The sequence below is a fragment of the Laccaria bicolor genome, genomic scaffold (genome assembly GCF_000143565.1).
Source record: "Laccaria bicolor S238N-H82 LACBIscaffold_1 genomic scaffold, whole genome shotgun sequence".
Taxonomy (NCBI): Eukaryota; Fungi; Basidiomycota; class Agaricomycetes; order Agaricales; family Hydnangiaceae; genus Laccaria; species Laccaria bicolor.
The window spans coordinates 1,671,192-1,693,385 of record NW_001889872.1 but is presented as its reverse complement, the minus strand read 5'-3'; the positions used below and the strand labels follow the sequence as shown (position 1 = coordinate 1,693,385).

Here is a 22,194-nt window from a genome sequence, read left to right as displayed (position 1 = left end):
TCGTATCTGGCCAGCGCAAGTGGAATGTGAGGACTGTGGTGAATCCTGGAGTTCAAGTTGCATAACGAGGCCTTCACAGTCGTCACAAAATCGGGGGTCTACCGAAGTCAGCCACAGAGGAATGTCCAAGTAACTCACAAAAATGCGCAAGCAGGAATGACCCCAGAATGACTCTGGCCATCGAAAGTGAACAAAGCGGACGCCGTCACGTCTGAAATGCGACTCGCCTTGTGAGACCTAGAGATAAATTCTATGGTATTCTGACGATAGTCGACCTCAGGCCGCCAGGTAGTATCAAGGGGGTGTGTCCTTCGATAAACATAGGATGTACGAAGCGCTGGAGTGCGTCGACAGGCGCGGACTGGTATTGTCGTTGAATCGCATCCAGAGTTCGACTTTGCGGCGTCGAGGAATTTCCCTCAAATCTCGCGAGCGCGGTTCCCTTCTGGGTGTTTGAAAAGCATATGTACAAAGTATCTCTGATTGCAAATGACAGTTTTCCATCAGTATGATGTCTAGGTGAGCCACGGATGCGCCAATACCTCCTCAATACTCGGTCGAGCACTTGGATCCATCTTAAGCATCCTCCGTAAAAGGTCGCAAAAGATAACAAAATCCTCTTTAGTAGTCGCAGCACCTCTTCTCGCAAATTCACTTGTAGAATTATCTATCAATTCCTGCCACTGCTTGTCAGCCCCTTCCTGGGAAACATCTGCAAGAGAAGACGAAGAATCAGTGCAGGGAAAGGAATCAGGAAACTTCGACCATTAATCACCCAGTTTGCAGAGCCCTTCGTTTGAGTCCCAATAGCTGCGCCAGGACGACGGGACTTGGCCGCAGGTTGATGCCATCTCGCCCAGGAGGCGGTCATTGGCTGATGCAAAGTAGAACAGGTCTCCGCCAAAGACGATTTCGTGCATCTGTCAATGCAAATAGCTAGCGTTAGAGGGGCATCAACATATAAATCGGCGCATACCAGGCAAGCCAGCGCCCAGATGTCGCTCGCGGTTGTAGCAGGTTGGGTGATGGCCGAGGTAGTGACTTGTTCAAACATGATCTCCGGCGCACATACCATCGCAGGTGTACACGCAGGAGGTGCAGAGCCGCTTCCGACAATTGTAGCTACAAAGCAAACGTCAGTTCACGGCAAGTATCATTCTCATTGAATGCATACCACTTCCTAAACCGAGTAGCTCGACGTGCACTTCAATGTCTGGCTTCCCGTTCTTCGGGAGGAGAACTTCGGAGATAGGCGTCGGCGGGACAAGGTAGAAAGGCAGGGATTCTGGCCGTGCGGGTATCTGACGAGGGAAAACTATTGTGATTTCGGGCGGGTAGAGGCGGTCCATGAGGTCGTCCTCGGTGATTTCGTCCAGTTGCGGCATGGACACGCCAATATTTCTCATGTGGAGGTCTGTAAGCCCATCCATTTCCATCAGTACCGATACTGGAAGCTAGTAGAATAAAAATGATCTAACCTCCATGTACAACACCGTGACGGTGAAGCAATGCCAAGCCTTGCGCAACCTCACGACAAAGTTCGCGCGGGTTCCAATAAGGTCGCACAAGCTGAGAAATTGTGTCCAATGAACCTAGAACATTGAAAGCATGTACAGCGTGTGTGCCATTAGGACCATCAATCGTAAAGGTATCATGAAGCCTCAGCACACAACGTTTTTTATCATCGAGTAGCCGCCTAAAAACATCTAGTTCACGCTTAAAATCAGCATCGGCAACGCAAAACTTGAGTGCGAAATAGCGTCTGCGTGTCATTCAATAAGTGAGTCACTCGATGAGAAGGTCGTGTGTGTTTTACCCGGGCGCAGGATAATGCTGAGCAGACGCCAGCCACACGGTAGAGAAAGCACCATGACCGAGCTTATTGAGTACACGGTACTTGCGAGGATTGAGGCCTGATTCGGTATCCGGGGGCGTTGATATTACTTCTCCGATCCGGATGGGATGATAGCCCCCAGAGGTATAGCGGCTAATCTGCTCGACGTCGTCGGCGCCGTTCCAGTAGAGGGAGAGCCGTTGGGGCGGTGCAGAATTTTGAGCAGCCATTGGAAGCCGGTGCGGATGCAAATCCGAGTCACCCAGTCACTGTACCGACTTGGGCCGGCTGCGTTGAGCTCTCGAAGGTGTAGTTCAGGTTGAGTTCAGGCATTGCAACGTTATTGCAACAATATGATTTGCAAACCGGATTCGGCTGATGAACTCGAGTTCGAAATCGGTGAAGAAAGTGACTGTCTAAAATTCTTGCTCATTGTACTGATAAGCAAGTGAAGAACATATATAGAGTAATGTACAGTCCATGGATTGTGTTGAGCCTACAAAATACAGATGATGTGCAAGAAAGCGACGGAGCAAGCAATGACGAAGCGATACGACAAGAGGAAAAGAAAAAACCATTAGTGCTTGTATAGTAAGTGCACCAAAGACCCAGAGAGAAGAAAGAAAGAAATCAAGCAACCACCACCACCCTACCCACGACCCACAACACCAACAGGCAACGCACTCCTCCCAACACCCTCACACGCCACACCAAGCACGCGTTCCCTCCCACCCCCCAACGCCGTCTCCCTCGCCCGGCCCTCCCACAACACCCCGCGCGTCCACACAATATTATGCAGCGCCTTCAAGCGCAGGTGTACCGGATTCCCCACAGCCCTCTCCCTTATAACCACGCCCGTACTCCCATTCCTGAACACAGACGCAGACGCAGCAGGGGCAGACGACGGGTACACCGTATGCTGATGCTGGTGCATCGAGAACGGGGACCGCGGCGGTGCCGGAATGGGCTTGAACACGAGTGGATACGGGAGCGGGTTAGGCAGGACGGTGCGCGGCGATGATGAAGGTGAGGACGAGGATGGGGAGGATGACGAGTTCAGAGGAATGTACCGTGGCATCAGAGTGTAAAAAACGTCATCTTCTCGATCAAGCTCGCCTTCCTCAGGCTCTTGATGCGTGCCCAAGAGCGGAAGGGTATCGCGGGAAGAGGAAGTGGATCGTGCAGGACTCAAAAAGGCAGCCACGTCCCCTGCACACACGCGGTATCCTGCTGGCGCTAACCTCTTCTTCATACTTCGTTGTTGTTGCCCACCCTCTCCACTGATACTCCCATCATGCACCACCTTTGCAGCATCAGATCCGATCCGTGACTCCTCAAGCGACTCGTACGGACTGGACAGCGTTGCTGTCATACAAGCACTCTGCAACCCCTTCGCGAGCTCCACGAGCTGTGACATCCGTCGGACCACCACTCCACTCGAAGACTCCTTCCTTGTCGGCGAGCTGCGCGCCTCACGAGCACCACGTGAAGCATCCTCGTGCTCCCGAGTCGCAGAATAAGCTTTACGTTCCGTGGAAGGCGGCGCTAGTGGTAACGGACCTTCCGAGGGTGCGATGGGTGTAAGGTGGGAATGCGAGTGGCATGTATGAACTGGTTCCGGTGCAGATATTGTCACGCTTGTTGCTTTGGGACGACGTGATCCGAAGGATGGGACTGTGGTGGTGGTGGTGATGAACCAGCTGGCCTTTGGCGCTGTGACAGGTGATGTAGAGGGAGTAGTCGTGATTGTGGACACTGATGATGATGTTGAGGACGATCGGAATGACAACCAAGAACTCGAGCGTGGTAGTGAACCAGCGCTAGAGGTAGGTGATGAAGCAGGGGAAGGCAATGACCCAAAAGCAGAACAAGCTGCGCATGCCCTGATCGGTCCCCGTGGTTTGACTTGTTGCTTACTCCGTTCGCCCCCTTTGCACTGTACGTTGGACAGCAGCGACTGCAGCAATTCGACCTCTCGACGATAGCGTGTGGAAGACCTGCTATGAGCGGGACTGCCATAGCGTTGCATGCGCTCTTCACGTGAAAGAGGGAAGAGGGGCCCTTGCATGCTCTTGAGGACGTCGGTAAAGGGGACACATCGCGAATCGTCAAAGGAAGGGGTGGGGAAGTGAGGCCGTATCTGTGGGATGGTTTTATTTGGTGGAGAGCAGGAAAATAGGGTCTTGATGGTCCGAGAGCTGGTGGAGACCATAAAGTTGTAGACGAACGGTGAAGATTGCTCCTCGCTTGAACTCGAAGAGTCGTCGGATGGTTGCAAGAAATTGTAAGAAACGACTTTGCGTTCTGCCCTGGCCCGTACACGCGCATTGGCCCTCTCAGCAGCTCTCTCCACCTCGGCTTTTTCTCGTCTTCGTTCCTCCTCCGCCCACCGTCTCTGCTCCTCCTCGCGCTTTCTCCTCCTCCCCTCCTCCCTTAATCGCGACATTTCTCGCCTCCTCAAGACCATCACCCTATCCTCTCTGAGCTGCCGTTTCACGTTAACCCAAATTTGTTCACAAGCTTTCAGCCTCTCTTCTCTTCTCCTCTGGTCCAACCTTTCCCTCTCTTCTCTTTGTCGCTCCATCATCCATTTCTCGTTTCCATCATCCAACATCAAACCCCCATTGGGCACAAAGCAAAAATCAAAATCCTCATCACGGACCTCGGCTATGCGTGGGTCATCGTCCGACGTGACCTCTATCCCCTTGAGGCGTAGAAGGAGAATCTTGGCCAAATGAATGTCGTCGTGTGCATATGCCACGTGAACCTGGTCTTCTAGTGAACGCGGTGGCGACGGGGGCGAGTCGTAGTAGTCAGGCGACATGGAAGCGGAACTGGGAGGAGAGGGCGACTCTGAATGGATAAAGTGCGGAGTGAATGCGGCTCGCACTGGGACGGGAGCGGCTATTGGCATAACCTCGGGTTCGGACACAGGTGGGGAGTTGAGGTCGGTGTATGGGGGTGGAGGTGGCTGAGTGAAAGGAGAGACTGTAGGTATTTCACCAGTCAGACAGGGCTGTTGTTGTGAGTAGTTGTTCCGTTCCGGGGTTGAGCGCGTAAGGAGTGAGCGATGTATAGCCCCCACAGCATAGAAGCGTTCCTCTGACGCTTGGCGTGCAAGAGCGGCGTGTGAGACTTGACGAGAGCGGCCACGACACTGAAGCATGTCCGGGGGACGTGCGGGGTCTGTGGGGTGGAGAGTGAGCATGAAGGTGGGAGGAAAATTAAGACAAGAGTGAATGAAGAGATATATAGGGCCTCGAGGCATGCAGGATTGGATTTGGAATGGGTATTCAAGAGATCGGCCCTTTCCGTCTTATCAGCCAATCCGGTTACTTCAATATCTTAACAAATATCACCGTAGACGCATATGCCTCTAGATGCCTCTCCGTCGTGGCATCCCTCGTCAGCTGCACCCGCTTAATCTCAGCCTTCCTTCACCCCGGTCACTCATTCGCTACTACTTAATCACACGCGCAATTACCACGGCATTCTCCTTTGCGGCCTCCGACCTTTCTACCAAGCTATCATTATCCCACCCACCTCAATCGACCGCGCTGGTTAAACTTACCTCGCGCTCAAGTGCGGAGTTACGAGATGCTACCGCACTCATTCTTATCCATATGTTTTCAGCAGCGCGGAAAAACATCTAAACTCGGCGTTTTCTTTACCACCCACCCATGGCCACTCCCTGCACACACGCATCCACATGTACGCCCACACCTATATCTGTACACCTCTGAACCACTATCTTTATATTAAAGTTTCTGCCTTTACGGCGCTATGCGTGGCAACGCGTTGCTCTGTTGACCACCCAACCAACGCGTTATCTTACACCACTTTCACACACACAAAACCACCTATCTTGGAGCGATAAACACATGCATGGATTTTACATAGTTGGAACTTGGCTTTTTACACCATCCCGGCAACTCCGTGCGTTGGAGTCGGATTGAACTCGGTCATAGCATCCTATTAACCGCAACAAAGGCCAAGGAATGAACTTTCAAGTCCGCGAACTCACAATCAGAAACGAACGTTCGTTTACTTACCCCGAGAAGAATAAAGACAAGACAAAGGAAGTAATATTCAGGGAGATTAACGAGGCGCCTCGCGATGCATGTTATCTTATGTCGACCCCGTCTTAGACTTCATTTAACCTCGCGGGGCGTCTAGATATTGGAGCGTGCGTACGTACGTGAAAAGCCACCTCAATCTGACCCTTCACTCATGGAGTACAGATAAGATATCAAACGTAAAAACGTATCTATAGACGAAACACCCAACAATGACGCTGAATCTCCACGGCCCCGAAAATCTAAAGAAGGACCGGGCACAGTGTGTTGGCTTATACACCAATCTTGAATAATTTTTGACTTTGAATAGATAGAAGCTGATTCAAACATGACTCAAGGTTGTCAAACTGTGATAGCAGTGTTGAGAGCGTCTGTGTGATAGTGCGATAAGAACGCCGCAGTCCAGCGCGTATGCACTGCGGCAAGGCGAGGAGCAAGCAGCGTGCATCCAGAGGACGACGTTCACGGAACATCAACCGACAGCTTCAAGGCACTGCCTTGATGCATCATATTGCTCTCAGCTCTGAAATCAAATTCGAAATATGAGCGCGTAACGCCAGTTGTAGCAAGTTGTAAACAACGCAACGGTACGCCATAGCTCCCCTACCCAATTTAGCCCATGGAGATGACGCTGGTCATAGGCTCCCCATACCCCCCTTTCCCCAATCAGCTTCATTTCCAACCGAGTTCCGGGAACCCCATGCCAACAAAGTGTACTTCAGCAAAGCCACTTGCAAAAGTCAACAGTTTAATCAGCACACGCTCGAAATGCCATGGTTATCACATCAACCACTACATCCCAGACAACCTTGTTGGCGTTCCCATCCATTCCTTTGTTGTCCGCTGCCTCGTGGTTGCTACAAATGACATCTCCGAAACGATATATTGGAGCCTTTAGGTACCCCGGCCGGCTAAAAAAACCAATCAGGTAGAGAGAGGCCAGGTGACCCCGCGAAGGTCGTGCCTCAATGGCAGTGGAGATTGACGCCGAAACTCCGCTTTTCTAGGACGATCTTCGGTGATTACGATTAGATGAGATATGTTTTTATTACGTTGATTGGGAAGAACATACTCGATAACCACCTCGAGTTGACTATCTTGGGATCGAGGAAGGTTGATCAGGCTTCTGGACCTTTCTGGACCCACGGAAGTGTAGTCCACAAACGGAACTCGACTTTCCATTCTTAGACCGGGCCGAGAAAAATCTGGGGTAATCAACTGGCAATCACTGTGAGTTTGTTAATCCAAAGGGAGGAACTAAACAACCAGGAGGTACGAGAGGGTACGAGGAACCCCATTTGACGTAAAATGATAATCATGTATCGTGGCGAGTGGTCATTAATGACATGACATATGACGGTTGGCGTCTGATCAGAGTCGGTTGTCAGACTTGAGGCCTTGAGGTACCGTGTTAATTTATGTCGTCGAGCTCGACATACGACATTACCATGTCAAGAACGTGATCATGATCTGTGAACGCCCTGGCGTCATTTGCGTGAAGCCGTCGAAAGCCTGTCAAGGCGAGTTTTTGCAGAATCCGACACGGCGACAGACGCTCATCAATGAACCTGACATAGCAAATGGTTGGTGTCGGCTGTCAGTTCATGCAATGGAAGACGTACCACATTTTCCAGACACCGCAGATCTTCGTTAATGAACGAAAGGCCGTTCACAACCCTAGTACCAATTGCGTGAAACCGTCGAAAGAATTCAAAGTACCGGAATTGTTTTGCTGAATGCGACAGGCTGCCAGGTAGCCGCAAAATGCGAAAAGGCCACGATCGAGTTGGCCGCGAGGTAAAATGAAGTGTTACCTCCACCGTACTATCGCTAAGAAGTGTCAGTACACGACTCAACCCCATATCACCATCACACGCCATGAGCATGGAAGGTTTTTGAGGTAACAAAAAAACCTGAGATTTCTTCATTTTTTGCGTCGAGTTGTACTGAACGGCTTTGACTCTTCCTTGTTGCTTCGTGAGGGACCGTAGACGTGTCCTCCATCCCAAGTCATTAGCAGTAGGGCGATTGGGAGGAGTCAAGTAGCTGTCAAGACCAAGTCAAGACGACGCTGATCCCTAGATATCTGATCTGTGAAAGAGAAACATGACATTGGTGGTTGGCGTTGGCTGTTCAGATTTGGGGTATGCACGTTATTTTACGTCGTCGATACACACGCGATTAGAGACATGCAACATGATCAGCGAAAGAAAAAAAGAAATCGCAAGTTAGGTGAAGCCGTCGAAAGCCCGAGTTCGACCTAGAGAAGAATCAATCGAGTGGCGGCGGCGGAGACCAAGAGATCGAGTTCGCCGTGAGTTAATCATTGAGTTCTAAGAATTGCCTGTGTCTGGAAACCTACAGATATCACAAAGATCGAAAACGCCCCTCGATAAACCCGATATGTCATGAATGCATCCGTGTTTCGCTGCAAAAAAGGTGGAATACGAGCAGGGTACTCAAGCTACCATAGAAAATATGATCTTCTCTTCTTCTGAGGAGGGTTGTCTTTCTTCGACTGCTTCGACACTTCCTTTTCTGCGTCTACAGGCTTTGGCAACGATGGACCGTATATATGTCCTGCATCCCAAGCCATTGGCAGCAGGGCGACTGGAAGGAGCCAAGTAGCGCTTAAAACCACTCCGTTCCCTACATAGGTATTTCACGCGTGAGATATGTGTGGCAAGAATGGGAACCAAAACAACAAACCTTCGTCGCAAGCACGTACTCTATCCCAAGTCCACGCGATGAAAATGCCAACATACCCAACCACAGGACTCAATCTCTTCAAAAGTGCCACGGCTGGTTTAAACTGGACTGGGACGAACATCATGGGAATTTTTCCGATAAGCCATTTCAGCGCGCTTGTTATCATGGCAGCTCGTGCAGTCGCCTTGAGGGAATGCGAACCAAGTTTCTCCATAACGGGCGGAGGAAGATAAAGTCTGTATCCCCACCAAGTCGTGAAGACAGAGATCTGCGTGGTTGATGGTACCCAAACTTTCTTCTCAACTGCGATATCGGTGCGCGCTGGCTTTGGCTCCTCAGCGGTAATTCCATTTTTCGACGCAGACTCATGAGACGGCGCCTTGTCATGTTCAAGCACGGACTCCGTCTCAGCCAGCTCAACCTCCGACCCTTCATTCGGTTCAAGTGGAACATACATCATAACGCCATCCTCCTGCTCCTCGACCTTGGAAGGTGTAGGCCGTTGTGAACTTCCCTGGTCGTGCACATCATGGTTTATACCCGCTAGGGTATCCCAAACACTTTGCCTTTCTACTCCTTTCTTGTTGCTCCTCGTCCCGTTCATCAAGTCCTCCGACGATAACATCTTGACCATTCCTTCATCCATACCAGGTGGTACGGGAGAGCCTGTCATACCCTCATCTGCAGGAGTAAACTCGGAAGCAGCCGCAGGTGCATTCGACCATGTAGATGTCAATGCACTTGGGACTGGCAGCAGCTCAATCATCCCTCGTATTTTCTTCGCGAACGTCATAGGTTCTGGATGTTCCTCACTTTCTTCAACACTATTACTGCTCGCAGGAGCTTTCGACGTTTGAGCGACTTTCTTATTGCCCTTCCTAGACCATAAGCTTTCATAAATGGTCTGATCATCGAGGTCCCACGACGGCGGGGGAAAGACGATTGGTGGGCCCTTGTCCTTGCGTGAGACAATGGTTCCGGTAAAGGTTTTGAGTCGTGACAACGCGTTGACCTTGGTAACTGGCGGCCGAGAGAAAGAATCAGCGTGTTTCGCGGGGGTCGCTGCGCTCGAGGACTCGGATGTCATTTGAATGGAGGGGAAGAGGAATGATTATGATGACGTGATGACGCAGTAAATGGTTGGAGATGAGATAAGATGCAGCTCCGATAAGATTAACCAACCCAAATTCGAGAAGCTACAGCGTGTCCGCAGCCCTCACTGTGTCCTACTTCTGCATCACCAGCAAGGCAAAGAACAGGAGCCCGGTATACGTCCCTTCCATCACCAATTTCCACAGGCATATCAAATGCAGCTTGGTCGTCTTTGTTGACGTCTTCCAAACCTTCCAACCCTTCGCGGCCCCCATCCTGCGAGTCGGACTCACTGTCTTCCATAAAACGCACCACCCTAACCCCATTACGCGCACTAGCTCGGAGTCTTGCACGAGTGACAGCCAATTGAGCGATGCCCTCAGCCCATCCAGCTTCAAACTCTGTAATAGAAACAGGATACATATCTGGCTTGATCGAAGAAGCTGCCATCGACAGAGTGGTCAGCGTAGGAAGGGGTGGAAGGATGCGAATTTTGGGGATCTCGAATCTCCGTGTCGAAAGGGAAGGTCGAGAAGACGACGCTGCGTCAGGGGATGATGAACGCAGCGAAATGGTGGCGGTTGCAAGTCCTCGTCGACCACGTCTGGGCTTCTTTGCGCGGATATTCAGATCTGCAGCCGCTTCAGCAAGAACATTGTCGTTTCCGACGCTAGCCGTTGCCAGCCAAGTTTCTAACCAAGTTTTCAATGTCTTCTCTCTTTCTCTCGCTCTCTGGACGCCCGCAAGGGCACAACGCTTTCCTATCGCACTCCACTCGCCTTCGCGCATCGTGGAAAGCCCGCATCCGTCTAATATAAGGTGTTCCAAGGTCTTGAAACACACGGAAAAGGTGTCGATTTCTGACTCGAGTACGGCGGATGTGGACAGGTCAATGAATTCCAGCTCGGGGATACTCAGTGTATGAGTATCGAGTGTAATGGCTGCTGACGCCGACAAACAGAAAGCGCTTGCTACTGGCCGTAAAGGGACACGGAGACGAACAGACGTTAGGGACGAGGACAAGGACTCCGAGTGGATGAGGATGGACACAGATGGCTGCAGTCGAAAAAAGACAATAGGCTGAGCAAAAGCTGGCCTTGACTGTTCCTCCGGGGGGACTGGATCCTGAACAATAGAGATCGTGGCGAGGTCTGAGGGCGGCCATCGAGAAATCGCAATGAGGGTTGAATCAAAATATGCACCCTGATAAATTTCCTCTTCAGTAAACTTTGCAAATCGCGGTGAAAACGGCAGAGAGACATGCCTTCAGAAATTGGTAGTAATTGGCCTTTTGAACACTGCCGAGAGAGAGGAGTTAAATAAATGGAGAGATGATTAGCGCATTTCATTCCCACTCACTAAGGTCTGAACCTCAACGAAAGGTAAGTCAGTCCAGGTATAGGCTTCTCACACAGCTCCTCCAAGTGTTCCGGAGTGAAGTTGTTGGGACCGATCCATAGGTTCAACAAGTTAAGTCGAGGAATGAGTTTTACGAGATTGAGGACCACGTCTGCGTCGACCGACCACGATTCAATGAAGAGTTCGCGTATCCACGACGCAGCCTTGTCTTGAGTTGCCTCCTCAAGGCCATTGAGGTTTGGCTTGAGTGTGGAGCGATTTCTGAGGCGAAGACGACGGTACAAGTGAATGGCTTGCTCGGGGCGGGTGATCCTTATGCTGCGGAACAACTCATGAAGTGGGACGGGAGAGAAAGGAAGCGCTCGAGAGACGGACAGAATGGTGTACTGGAGATCCCGAGAAGGTACGTAAAACAGGATTGCTTCGTAAAGCTCAATGGGCAATTCGGCCAAGGTCATTTTTGAAAGTGATGGTTGTCACCAAGTCCAAAGTACATCTATTACACCGATAAAAGCATCATTACAAACGGTACAAAAATATGATATAGTGGCTCCATCCCAAAAGAATATGAAAGCAAAGCTAACGGTTCCCGATATCAATACTCGTTGCTCCCTGGGCCTGCCATGACCGTTCAATAAACGGCGGGGCAGGTGAAGCAGGTTGATTTGTCCAAAGCGATGGTGGGCCTGGAGGCGCACCTTGGCCACCAACTCCAATCACAAGCTGACGCCCTGCCCCTCCAGTGAATCCGCCACGCTGTTGCCCCGCCCCAAATATCCCCGTCCTACGAGCTTGCGGTCCCATTCGCATACCAGGCTGCAGGTCAACAACTCTTTGGATTGCGTTGTTCCCAGGTCCCTGCGTTTGCTGCTGCGCAGTATTTGATGAGTCCCAGTTTAAATATGGTGTTCGTGTGAGCGGCGGGAAATTGTCCCCACTGCCCTCTTGCTGAAGATGTCGTGGACCTTTCCTTAGTGAACTAGAAAGGAAAGTCGAATACCGACCGCTCTCCACTCGTTCAAGGTCCGCGCTCACGCCTTGCGCAGCCATGCTTCCTTCGCCAATCCCCAGCAACGCTCTAAGTTCCTCGTTCTCCCTTTCCAATCTTGATATCTCAGCTTCACGTTCCATAGCCCAATCCCCTCTTTCATCAACTCCGGCGTAGCCGCCTGCCCCTCTTTCGTCGAGGGCTTCAAGGAGTGTCTCCAGTTCCTTCACATCTACAACACCGAACCCTGAGCCGTCATAGTCTGGGTCAATGTTTTGGTGCTTTGGGTCGTCGGGGTCCTCGCCGGCCATTGTCCGAAGAAGTCCACGTAGATGATGTGCAAGGCGATGAAGGGATTGGGACATATTTGTGGATGACGTTAAGTCGTTTGAAAGGTTTTGGGAGTCGCGGGCAAGGAGAAGGGTTTCGTAGTGTCGTGTAAGTGTTAATTCATGTTTTTGGGCGGCGAGCTGAGAAAGGCACTCGTCAGATACATCTCTGTAAAGGCCGTCCGACGTACAGCATGATTTCTAAACTTGGCCATAACGGTCTCCATCGTATTTTCGTATTCCTTGAGCAATAAACTGAGCTGCTTGTTTTCTTGTAGAAGCGTTTGATTTTCTATTATTATCTGAGCATTCATGCGCTCAAGCTCGGATTCAAAGGTCTCTGTAACGACGAGGTTGAACAAAGGCGATCGGCTTCAAATGAATTAAAAGAACAAACCTTTCGTTATATCTGTATTGAATCGACGTAGTGCGAATCCTGAGCTTGCATGGGCAGCTTGATTCTTTGTAACAATTCATTCCAACCCTAGCAAGGAGTATTCTTGAACTCACCTTCAGGGAGCCTGCCTGGGAATGCAAGGTGTTTGCGAGCTTTTGATTCTGCGCTAATTGTTCGCTGAGCTCATTTACGAGCTGCCATACGCGTATTAACTCGTTATCCATGACGCACAAGCGTATATGACGGAAGAAAGAGGTTAAATCTAGAGAAGAATGGGAAACGTGGGCATGAGAGGGTGTGTGCAGCTGTTAATTCCAAAAGCCAACAACGCCATCAAATCTCGTTCGCCAATTTTGCCTCTACAATTTCCAGTAACCGTTTGGTAACCGCCAACACTAGCGCTCACCTGGCGCTCACCATTACGTTCAACCATGCCTCCCAGAAAGCGCAAAGCCCAAGACGCTGAGTTAGCGGAGCCATCTTCCAAGAAACGAAAGTCTTCTCCTCCTCCGGTCAAAGTTTGGGGAACCGCAGAAAACCCTGCAAATGCTGGCAAGGCGTTCCTCTCCATCCCTATGGAGCTCACAACAGAAATCTTGAGCTACTTTCCTGCAATCGACGCGCACACCGGTATTCGCCACGGAGAGGACGACCCAGTACTACCAGTCGTATACCTGCAACGCCCAGATATCCTTCGCGCGCTATCCCAGACATGTGCAGCCTATCGACGCGTTTTCCTACCGCTGGCATGGGAGAACTTGGACGTCTGTGTCGGACCAAGGGTCAAAAGCGCTTTTTTCAAACACGCCGGCGAAACTCTCGAACGCAAGTCGAATGGATTGTTAGAAAACAAGGATTTAGCAAAATACGTTGGGTATGTCCCAACACCCGCTGTTGCTTTCAATGGAATTAATTAAGTTCTTTAGGGTAGCTAATTTGGTATTGACGCGTTATCAAACCAATGTCGTCCTCCCACCATTAACAGCTTGTCTTCAATCGTTACCTAACCTGCACACTATACATGTGCTCCACGCTCATACGCAGATGACGACGGCCATTAAAGACGCGTTTGAAGGCATCGTGCTACCCCATGTTCGAACGGTGATTGTTCCTGGCTATGGACACGAACTCTTGAAGTGTTGCCCAGGAGTGAGGTCTGTCCGTTGCATTCGTGATGATGGAAGTAAGCTTGTCACCGTCATTGTGAAACATTGTAAGCACGTGGAAGAGATGAGAGGGTTTTATATTGATGAAAAGATGATGAAGCGTATGTCTTATTGTCAAGAGCCTGAATAGTGACTGATAATATAACGTAGGCATTGTGAAGGCGGCGCCAAATCTAACAACCATAGAACTTAGATGGGGGACGGGTGATGTGCGCTACCTTGAATCACTGCTAAGAACCGAATTCCAATTAACATTTCATACAACAGGCGACGATCAAGATGCTCTCTGGCCTCAAGAAGTTGACCACTATTGAAATATTTACGAGGATCAACAAAGGCGATGCTTACCCCGAAGATCTACAAAAGAACATTAATGGTTGCAAAGCAATATTAAAAGCGCCCCAAGCATCCGAGGAGAGGAAATACCTGCGCCTGACCCACGTTCCACTGGAGAGACGGAATGATACATCTAATAGGCCTGACATCACGTATAGTGAGCTTGAACTCTACGCGTAGACTCGCGTTAATATATACTGGGGTAATTTGATTTGCTTGTTGTTTGATATAACGCTCTGTTTAACTGAACAAGAATTTCCAGCGTGGTGGTTTCTGTATCTCGACACGAAAGTAGAGGCTAAAAATCCGGCTGTTTATCTATCAGAAGCCAATTATCCCCTTCACCCTCAGACTTGGTATTTTCACCCAGAATAGAGTTGTCTGAATTTTCACCAACAAGGCCATATCAAGTGCGATGGTGTGTGCAGCTGTTAATTCCAAAAGCCAGACCAAGCCATCAATTATCTCCTTAGCCAATTTTGCTCTTGGCATTCCACCGCTCACCATAAATACAATCATGCCTCCCAAAAAGCGCAAAGCCCAAGACGCCGAGTTAGCAGAGCCATCTTCGAAGGAACGAAAGTCGTCTATTCTTCCACTCGAGGTTTGTGGAACCGCAGAAAACCCTACGAATGCTGGCAAGGCGTTCCTCTCCATCCCTACTATGGAGCTCACAACAGAAATCTTGAGTCATTTTCCCGCAATTGACGCGCACACCAGTATTTGCTATGGAGAAGACGACTCAGTACTACCAGTGTTATACTTGCAACGCCCAGATATCCTCCGCGCGCTGTCCCAGACATGTGTAGCCTTTCGACGCATTTTCTTACCGCTGGCTTGGGAGAACTTCGACGAATGTGTTGCACCAAGGGTCAAATCCGCTTTTTTCAACCACGCCGGCGAAACGCTCGAACGCAAGTCGAATGGATTGTTAGAAAACAAGGATTTGGCAAAATACGTTGGGTGTGTCTTGACACCCGGGCCCTTTCCTGCTTTCAATTGAGTTGAACAAGTTCTCCAGGGTAGCTAATTTGGTATTGAGGCGCTATCAAACTGATGTCATCCTCCCGGCATTAACAGCTTGTCTTCAATCGTTACCTAATCTACACACTATACATGTGCTCCACGCTGATACGCAGATGACGACGGCCATTAAAGAGGCGTTTCAAAACATTGTGCTACCCCATGTTCGAACAGTGATTGTTCCCGGCTATCGACACGAACTCTTGAAGTGTTGCCCAGGAGTGAGGTCTGTCCGTTGCATTCGTGATGATGGAAGTAAGCTTGTCACCGTCATTGCGAAACATTGTAAGCAAGTGGAAGAGATGAGAGGGTTTTCTATTGGTGAAAATATGATGAAGTGTATGTCTTATTGTCAAGAGCCTGAATAGTGACTGACAATATAGCGTAGGCATTGTGAAGGCGGCGCCCAATCTAACAACTATAGAACTTTCAGTGTGGAGGGATGTGCGCTACCTTGAATCACTGCTACCCGTATTTCAATTAACATTTCATACAACAGGCGGCGATTGGGCTTCTCTTTGTCCTCAAGAAGTTGACCACTATTGAAATATTGACGATGATCAGCCCAGGCGATGCTTACCCCCAAGTTCTCCAAAAGAGACTCGATGATTCCAAAGCAATATTGAAAGCGCCCCAAGCATCCGAAGAGAGGAAATACCTGCGCCTGACCCACGTTCCTTACAGGAGAGCCGGAATAATACATTGAACAGGCCTGACATCACATATAGTGAGGTTGAACTTTACGCGTAGACTCGCATTAATATATACCAAGGTAATTTTGTTGCGATAATGTTGTTTGATATAACACTCTGTTTAACTGAACAAGAATTTCCAGCGTGTGGTTTCTATATCTCAACACGCAGAGGCTATAAATCTGGCTGTTTAACTATCACAAGCCAGTTATCCCCTTCATCCTCAGACTTGGTATTTTCATCCAGGTTGGGATGATCTGGATCTTCACCGACAAGGCGTCTAGTATCTCCCTCATCTGCAGTGTTGTCTGAATCTTCGCCGACAAGACGTCTAGTGTCTCCCTCGACTGCAGTGTTGTCTGAATCTTCACCAATGAGGTGCCTAGGATCTCCATCACTGTCGACCACAGCCTTGAGCACTGGGATTCCAAGTACCTCAGCCGCAGCCAGCTGCGCGCAATAAATCTTCCACAGCTTGTGAACAGGCCTCCCCGTGAGCTCCTTAAAGACCCACCAATGATACTTCCTCTCTTTCATCCATTCATTAAGCTCGCGGATCGTTCCTTCCCCATAGCGGATCTCGATCCAAGCTAGGAAATACGCAGTCGTCTGATACCCCGCGTCCGTATGAACCCGTTTCCAGTGTGGTGGTTCAAGTCCTTCGTGCAAGCGGATAAAGTCTGTTAAATATGAAGTAGTTACGATGTTGAAAAGTAGAATAACTTGAAGCGCGCGTACCTGCGATGCAGGGTGTACCAACAACGACACCCAACACACTCAGGCACATGACGATGTGTCGCTGATATCCCATCAAATTGGCCATTATTGACACTCCGACGTATCTGCCGAGTAGGTGCCGTTAGGGTTAGGGATGTTAGGGTTAGCATATAAGATAATACATGGAGGTTAGGGTTATGGTTAGGGTTCTCGTTAGGTTAGGAGGTGGTTAGGGTTTCAAACTCCGCTGAATTCCCCATTCGGGGAGTGTGTTGCTGTTGGTATATTCCGTGATGAGTAAGCATGAGGCACGAGTGCAAACTCATCTTAGGATAAGATAACGTGTGTGCGTCAGAACCAGACGTCTTACCCAGATGTAGGCACCAATGAATGTCTGCGTTTCTGGGAGTGCTTCTCCCATCACCTTCGGATCTGGTTCTGACGCTAAGAAAGTACCTGTCGGTTACCTCACAAATTTTTTTTGACCTTCGACGTTTTCTCCTGATGGCTGACACCCCCACTGTTCCATCTGGTACTGCTTCGACCGCTCCTGCGGCCTCTACCGATAATGTGCAGTCTCGTACGACTACCGACAGCGTTCCGCCTCGTGTTCCGCGTACCCACACCTCCCCTGCTATTATCCAGCTTTTGAAGAATCTCTCTCTTACCAATATCTTGCAACAGAATAAAAGGATTGAGGCCGACAACGATGCCAGATCTGCCAAGACATTGAATAATGCTCTAGACCCAGCTGCCCATCCTCAACCGGGATCAGAAGCAGCCTCGTTGATCACCATTGATCCCGAGGATCTTGCCCGATTAAGGGTTCCCACCTTCTTTGCTTCTGTCCGTGACTTTGTTTATACTAGCCTGGCTAAGTATCTTGCGGACGAAGATTTGAAAGACAAGGACGAAAAGAAGAGGAAGGACGACGACATCCTTGCAGAGGATGCCAGGGCCTCTAAAAGGCGTTGTATGGATGGTTCCAACCATGTCGAGAGAGTGGTTGGGGAACCCATTCCCATTGAATTCCCACAGTCTCTATATGACACTGAACTTTGTGTTGCAGTTCCCCTCCCCTTCTTCCTTACTCGGAATTTACGGGCCCTGGTTGATGAGGCATCAACCCTGCCTACTGTCAAATCTAACCCTGCGCCTGGAGAAATCAAGGGAACTTATATTCTAAATATAGAAAAATTGTCCACCCGCTTTGGGAAGGAGTTGACCCTCACTTGTAGTCAATGGACTGAGGCTGCTGCCAATATGTGGAGCTTCCAGGTCTCGAGGGACAAACTGGGTAGTGAGGGGGAACACGCTACGTGGTTTGAAAAGCATTTTAATTTTTTTAACATGCTAAACAAAAGGGACGAGTTATACGACGCTTGGAAGACCATGGAGCTCGAGTTTCGCCAAGACCACCGAAGTCGCCATCTCAAATTTAGTGCGACGGATTACGACAAGGCTCTCGGTCTTACTGAAGAAAGTCACAAGTTGCGCACGGAATTTCACGATCTTACTGAGGAAAGTCACAAGTTGCGCAAGGAATTTCAAGATTTCGTGAATTCTTCCCAACCGGCGTTTGGGCGGTCGGCTCCGTCCTCCCGGGGAGGTGGTTCCTTTTCCCAGAGGACCCTGCCACGAGGTCCTTCCCAGTCACTGACTTCTTCTCAGCCCTTTCCCTCAGGCAGCGGCAAGTCCTCCCCTACGGCCGTCTGCCTCATCTGCGCGCACAAGGGGCACACCGTTTTCTTCCACCTCAAGGCCACCACCCCGCCAAAATTTGCCGACGGAAAAGTTGTATGGGCAAAATGCAACCCAGGCTATGGTCTCGCCACACCCGACAACCAAATCCTCTGCATTAACTGGAACGTCCGCAGCACTGAGGCTGCCTCCCAATGCACCTCCCTCCATAAGGACGACCGCCTTCACCTTTGCTCCTTCTGTGGCAGCAAAGGCCATCACGCCCTCTCCTGGACTTGTCGCACCAAACCCGCCTGAAGATTTATTCACTGTCGCATGTCCCCTCCCCTTATCTTACACTGATTTCTCCCCTTCTGTTGTTCCTCGCCTCCCGCTTCCGTCTTCTTCTCCACACCATTGTTCCATTTTCGAGCGCATCACGCACCCTTATCATCCCGAAGTTTTCGATTCTCTCCTTCTCAAGCATGGCCTCTCTTCTGTCTACCCCCTCCTTTCTGACAACCTACGGCGTGGTTTCCCTCTTGGACACATGCCGGCATTGATGGAATCCGTCATCTTGCCTAACAACCCCTCTACTTATCCTTACCTGCAGGATATCCAAGACTATTTGGATAAGGAGCTTCTGGCTGGTAGGATGTCTGGCCCCTTCTCTCGTGAGGAGGTGGAACTTATTCTACGCGGCCCTTTCTTCTCTTCTCCCTTTGTTGTCGACGTCCAGCCACAGCAACCCGGCACACCTGACAAGATTAGGATTTGCCGACACCTTTCTAAGGCTTCGAAGTCGCATCCTTCCGTCAATTCACATATCCACAAGGGAGATTTTCCAACACGTTTTGATTTGGCCTCGAAGGTTGCCGAAATCGTGAGTCTCCCTCTATCAGTTCCTTTCCCCTCCCCTTCTCCGCCTTTTATAACACACCCCTTTGCGTTTTGTGCGTCGGGTGTTTTCTTCTTTGCTGCAGCATCCATTTTGAGATTTTTGCATTCTTAATGCGCTGTCTCGGGTTTTCTCCTTTGATACTCTTGTGCACTTTGTGCTTTCTTGTGTTTGCGCATCTTGCGCATTCCTTGTCTTTCCGACGTCCGTCTTCTCGTTGTCTCTGGACTCCCTTTGGAGTTCCCTATGCTCCCTTGTGCTCTTGCGCCTCTCTCTACAGTCGAGCACTTCATGTGTCCGTCTCGTGCCCCTCTCCATCTCTTCCTCTTCCTTTGCGTGTTCCACGCGCCCTTTCTCTTTATTGATTTCTTTTACATACTACCTTTTTTCTTACCATGTTCTCTCCTTTTGCTATTCCTTCTTCCTTTTCTTACCGTCCTTTTGCACGCCTTGTGCTGGTTTATACTTCTCCATCTCTTTGCCCCTCTTTGCCTCGTCCCTGCTCCCTCCACACCTCGTGCTTACCCACACTCTCTAGATTGCTCTTGCCCCTCCAGGAACTCAGGCTTGTACTCTGGACATTGCGAAGTTCCACCGTACTTGCCCTGTTTTGCCTTCTCACAAGCCGTGGCTGGTTGTCCAGGGTACCCCTGGCCAGTTCTTTATTGATCATGCGCACCCTTTCGGTGCCGCTTGTGCTAGCAGCAATGCGGGTATGGTTGCTAACGCTGTTGTGGATATTTGGCGGGGAGAGGGTGTTTTCCCTGTTCCCAAATACGAGGATGATCTTAAAGTCTTCCGTATTCCTTCATCTGGTGGCAAATTTCGTGACGGTGACTTTCTTTACGACTACGACCATTCTGAGATGCTGCGCCGTATCGACCCTTTGGGTGTGCCTTGGCACGATCAAAAAGGAGACGACCATTTCCTTTTTGTCACCACCTTCATCGGCTTTCTTTGGGACATTCCTGGGAAGCTCGTTAGCTTGCCTGAAGAGAAGCGGCTGAAGTTCCACGAGCGTGTGCGACGCTTTCTCAATGATTTCAACAGCCGTCCCTGCCATTTGCTTGATGTCGAAAAAATCCATGGGTCCCTTTGTCATGTTGCCTTTGTGTACATGGATGGCCGCTCGCGCCTTCCCTCGCTTTCTAATTTTGCGTCCTCCTTCTATAACAACGAACTCCTTACAAGACACCCTCCTCATTCCATGATGACCGATCTCTCCTGGTGGCTCCAGAGACTTGAGGTCAGTGGCGTATCTCGTCCTCTGCGCCCCCGTGGTCCTCTGCAAGACCTTGGCTTGTATGTTGATGCCTCCACATCCTGGGGAATTGGCATCATTATTGGAGGCAATTGGGCTTCCTTCCAGCTTTCTCCCATCTGGAAGGTGCCTGGTCGTGATATCTGCTGGCTCGAGACTCTCGCCATCGAGCTGCTTGCTTATTTCCTGGAAGATATGGGTTTGCAACACTGCCGTTTGCTTATCCACTCTGACAACCAGGGTACTATTGGTGCGTTGGAGAAGGGGCGCAGCCCTAACTCTCACATTAACCTCTCTCTGCGCCGTACTTATCTTGTCCTCTCCGATCTCTCTATTTCTCCAGACATTGTTTACATTGAATCCGAGGCTAATCCAGCTGACCCCATCTCGCGCGGAGAACCGGGGGAGGCTGGCAAGCAGATTTTCCCTACTTTTAAGCTCCCAGAGGAGCTATCTGGTTGTTTTCTCTATGTTTAGTCTCAACCGAAGGCTTACATCGTCGACTTGTGTCGCCGAGAGGTCCGTGGGTGAGAAGCAATCTCACATCTCTATCTCACCGCGCCCCACGCGTCCTCGAAATTCCTTTCACCCCTTCCAACGTCCTCCTCCTGTCTCACCTTCTCTCGATTCTACCCTCGATTCCACTTCTGCCAACCTATCTTCCAAGTCCCGTCCTGTGCTCCACCCACTACCAAAACCATCTCCTGTGATCTCCGGCTCCTCTTCACGCACCATCCGCGCTCGTAAACCGCATGCTGGCCGTTCTATCACCCACAATGAACTCCGTCCCCATGTTCCTGCCGCTGACCGTATCTTCTCATGGCACACGCCTTTTGGTTCTCATCATCAGCATCACATAACCCAGCGCCTACCCCCTGCCCTCGTTGACTCTGCGTTGATGGCTGTTCGAGGAGCTTTGGCTCCTAACACCAAGTCAACATATGCTGCTGGCCCTCTCCGTTTTACTCAGTTTTGTGACAAATGGGGGATCTCAGAGGAGGACCGCATGCCTGCTGACTATGTGTTGCTATGTGCCTTTATTGGTGAATACAAAGGTCTGCAATCTGGTAACACCATTCGGTCATGGTTGGCTGGCCTACGCAGCTGGCATGTCATGAACCATGCGCCTTGGCATGGTGATGATACCTGGGTGCACTTGGCTCGCATCTCAGCTAATAAGGAGGGTACGAAGCACAAACGCCCACTCCGTTCCCCCGTCTCCATTGAGCATCTTTCCTGCCTGCGTCGCGCTTTGAACCTCTCTGACCCCTTCCATGCTGCCGTTTGGGCTGTCGCTCTCGTGACCTTCTTTGGATGTCGTCGTCTGGGGGAAACTACCCTCACTGTTGCCGGGGCGCTTGACCCGAAATATCATGTACTTCGCTCTACGAAGTACGTTCTTACTCTTCTTTTTACTCCCTCTTTCTTACCATTCATTAGAATCTTGTTTCGTGTTCTGCGTGACGGTGCCCGCTCGGCAAGCTTTGACATCCCATGGACGAAAACAACTAAAGAGCTTGGGGCCACTGTCATCCTCACTGCCCGTCGTGATGGCGACCCTCTCTGCCCTGTCTCTGCTTTCAAAAACCACCTCGACGTCAATTCCTCTATCCCATCCTCCTCCACCCTCTTTGCTT

The 22,194-nt window shown here is 50.2% G+C and overlaps 8 protein-coding genes across 8 annotated transcripts; 2 read left to right on the top strand and 6 right to left on the bottom strand.

Moving 5' to 3' along the window:
• Window positions 1-515: 515 nt before the first annotated feature.
• LACBIDRAFT_301351 (uncharacterized protein) lies at window positions 516-2,064 on the bottom strand (the record flags this gene model as incomplete). The annotated part of the gene is made up of 6 exons (XM_001873455.1): window positions 516-712; window positions 776-920; window positions 977-1,122; window positions 1,175-1,414; window positions 1,479-1,762; window positions 1,817-2,064. The coding sequence occupies 6 exons, from the start codon at window positions 2,062-2,064 to the stop codon at window positions 516-518; spliced, it is 1,260 nt and encodes a 419-aa protein (XP_001873490.1).
• Window positions 2,065-2,483: 419 nt separating this feature from the next.
• LACBIDRAFT_301350 (uncharacterized protein) lies at window positions 2,484-5,042 on the bottom strand (the record flags this gene model as incomplete). The annotated part of the gene is made up of 1 exon (XM_001873454.1): window positions 2,484-5,042. The coding sequence occupies one exon, from the start codon at window positions 5,040-5,042 to the stop codon at window positions 2,484-2,486; it is 2,559 nt and encodes an 852-aa protein (XP_001873489.1).
• Window positions 5,043-5,431: 389 nt separating this feature from the next.
• Window positions 5,432-5,982, top strand: LACBIDRAFT_301349 (uncharacterized protein; the record flags this gene model as incomplete). Its single annotated transcript, XM_001874076.1, has 3 exons — window positions 5,432-5,545; window positions 5,599-5,770; window positions 5,825-5,982. 3 exons carry the CDS (start codon window positions 5,432-5,434, stop codon window positions 5,980-5,982), a joined length of 444 nt encoding a protein of 147 aa, XP_001874111.1.
• A 2,392-nt stretch (window positions 5,983-8,374) lies between these two features.
• On the bottom strand, window positions 8,375-9,706 carry LACBIDRAFT_301348 (uncharacterized protein; the record flags this gene model as incomplete). Its single annotated transcript, XM_001873453.1, has 2 exons — window positions 8,375-8,559; window positions 8,620-9,706. 2 exons carry the CDS (start codon window positions 9,704-9,706, stop codon window positions 8,375-8,377), a joined length of 1,272 nt encoding a protein of 423 aa, XP_001873488.1.
• An 86-nt stretch (window positions 9,707-9,792) lies between these two features.
• Window positions 9,793-11,528, bottom strand: LACBIDRAFT_301347 (uncharacterized protein; the record flags this gene model as incomplete). Its single annotated transcript, XM_001873452.1, has 3 exons — window positions 9,793-10,914; window positions 10,976-11,009; window positions 11,071-11,528. The coding sequence occupies 3 exons, from the start codon at window positions 11,526-11,528 to the stop codon at window positions 9,793-9,795; spliced, it is 1,614 nt and encodes a 537-aa protein (XP_001873487.1).
• Window positions 11,529-11,649: 121 nt separating this feature from the next.
• Window positions 11,650-13,008, bottom strand: LACBIDRAFT_301346 (uncharacterized protein; the record flags this gene model as incomplete). The annotated part of the gene is made up of 4 exons (XM_001873451.1): window positions 11,650-12,528; window positions 12,579-12,727; window positions 12,785-12,848; window positions 12,898-13,008. 4 exons carry the CDS (start codon window positions 13,006-13,008, stop codon window positions 11,650-11,652), a joined length of 1,203 nt encoding a protein of 400 aa, XP_001873486.1.
• A 207-nt stretch (window positions 13,009-13,215) lies between these two features.
• LACBIDRAFT_320964 (uncharacterized protein) lies at window positions 13,216-16,015 on the top strand (the record flags this gene model as incomplete). Its single annotated transcript, XM_001874075.1, has 9 exons — window positions 13,216-13,658; window positions 13,711-13,997; window positions 14,101-14,159; window positions 14,218-14,443; window positions 14,687-14,704; window positions 14,760-15,249; window positions 15,308-15,594; window positions 15,698-15,753; window positions 15,809-16,015. The coding sequence occupies 9 exons, from the start codon at window positions 13,216-13,218 to the stop codon at window positions 16,013-16,015; spliced, it is 2,073 nt and encodes a 690-aa protein (XP_001874110.1).
• Window positions 16,016-16,175: 160 nt separating this feature from the next.
• LACBIDRAFT_301343 (uncharacterized protein) lies at window positions 16,176-16,788 on the bottom strand (the record flags this gene model as incomplete). The annotated part of the gene is made up of 2 exons (XM_001873450.1): window positions 16,176-16,681; window positions 16,740-16,788. The coding sequence occupies 2 exons, from the start codon at window positions 16,786-16,788 to the stop codon at window positions 16,176-16,178; spliced, it is 555 nt and encodes a 184-aa protein (XP_001873485.1).
• Between the last annotated feature and the right edge of the window lie 5,406 nt (window positions 16,789-22,194).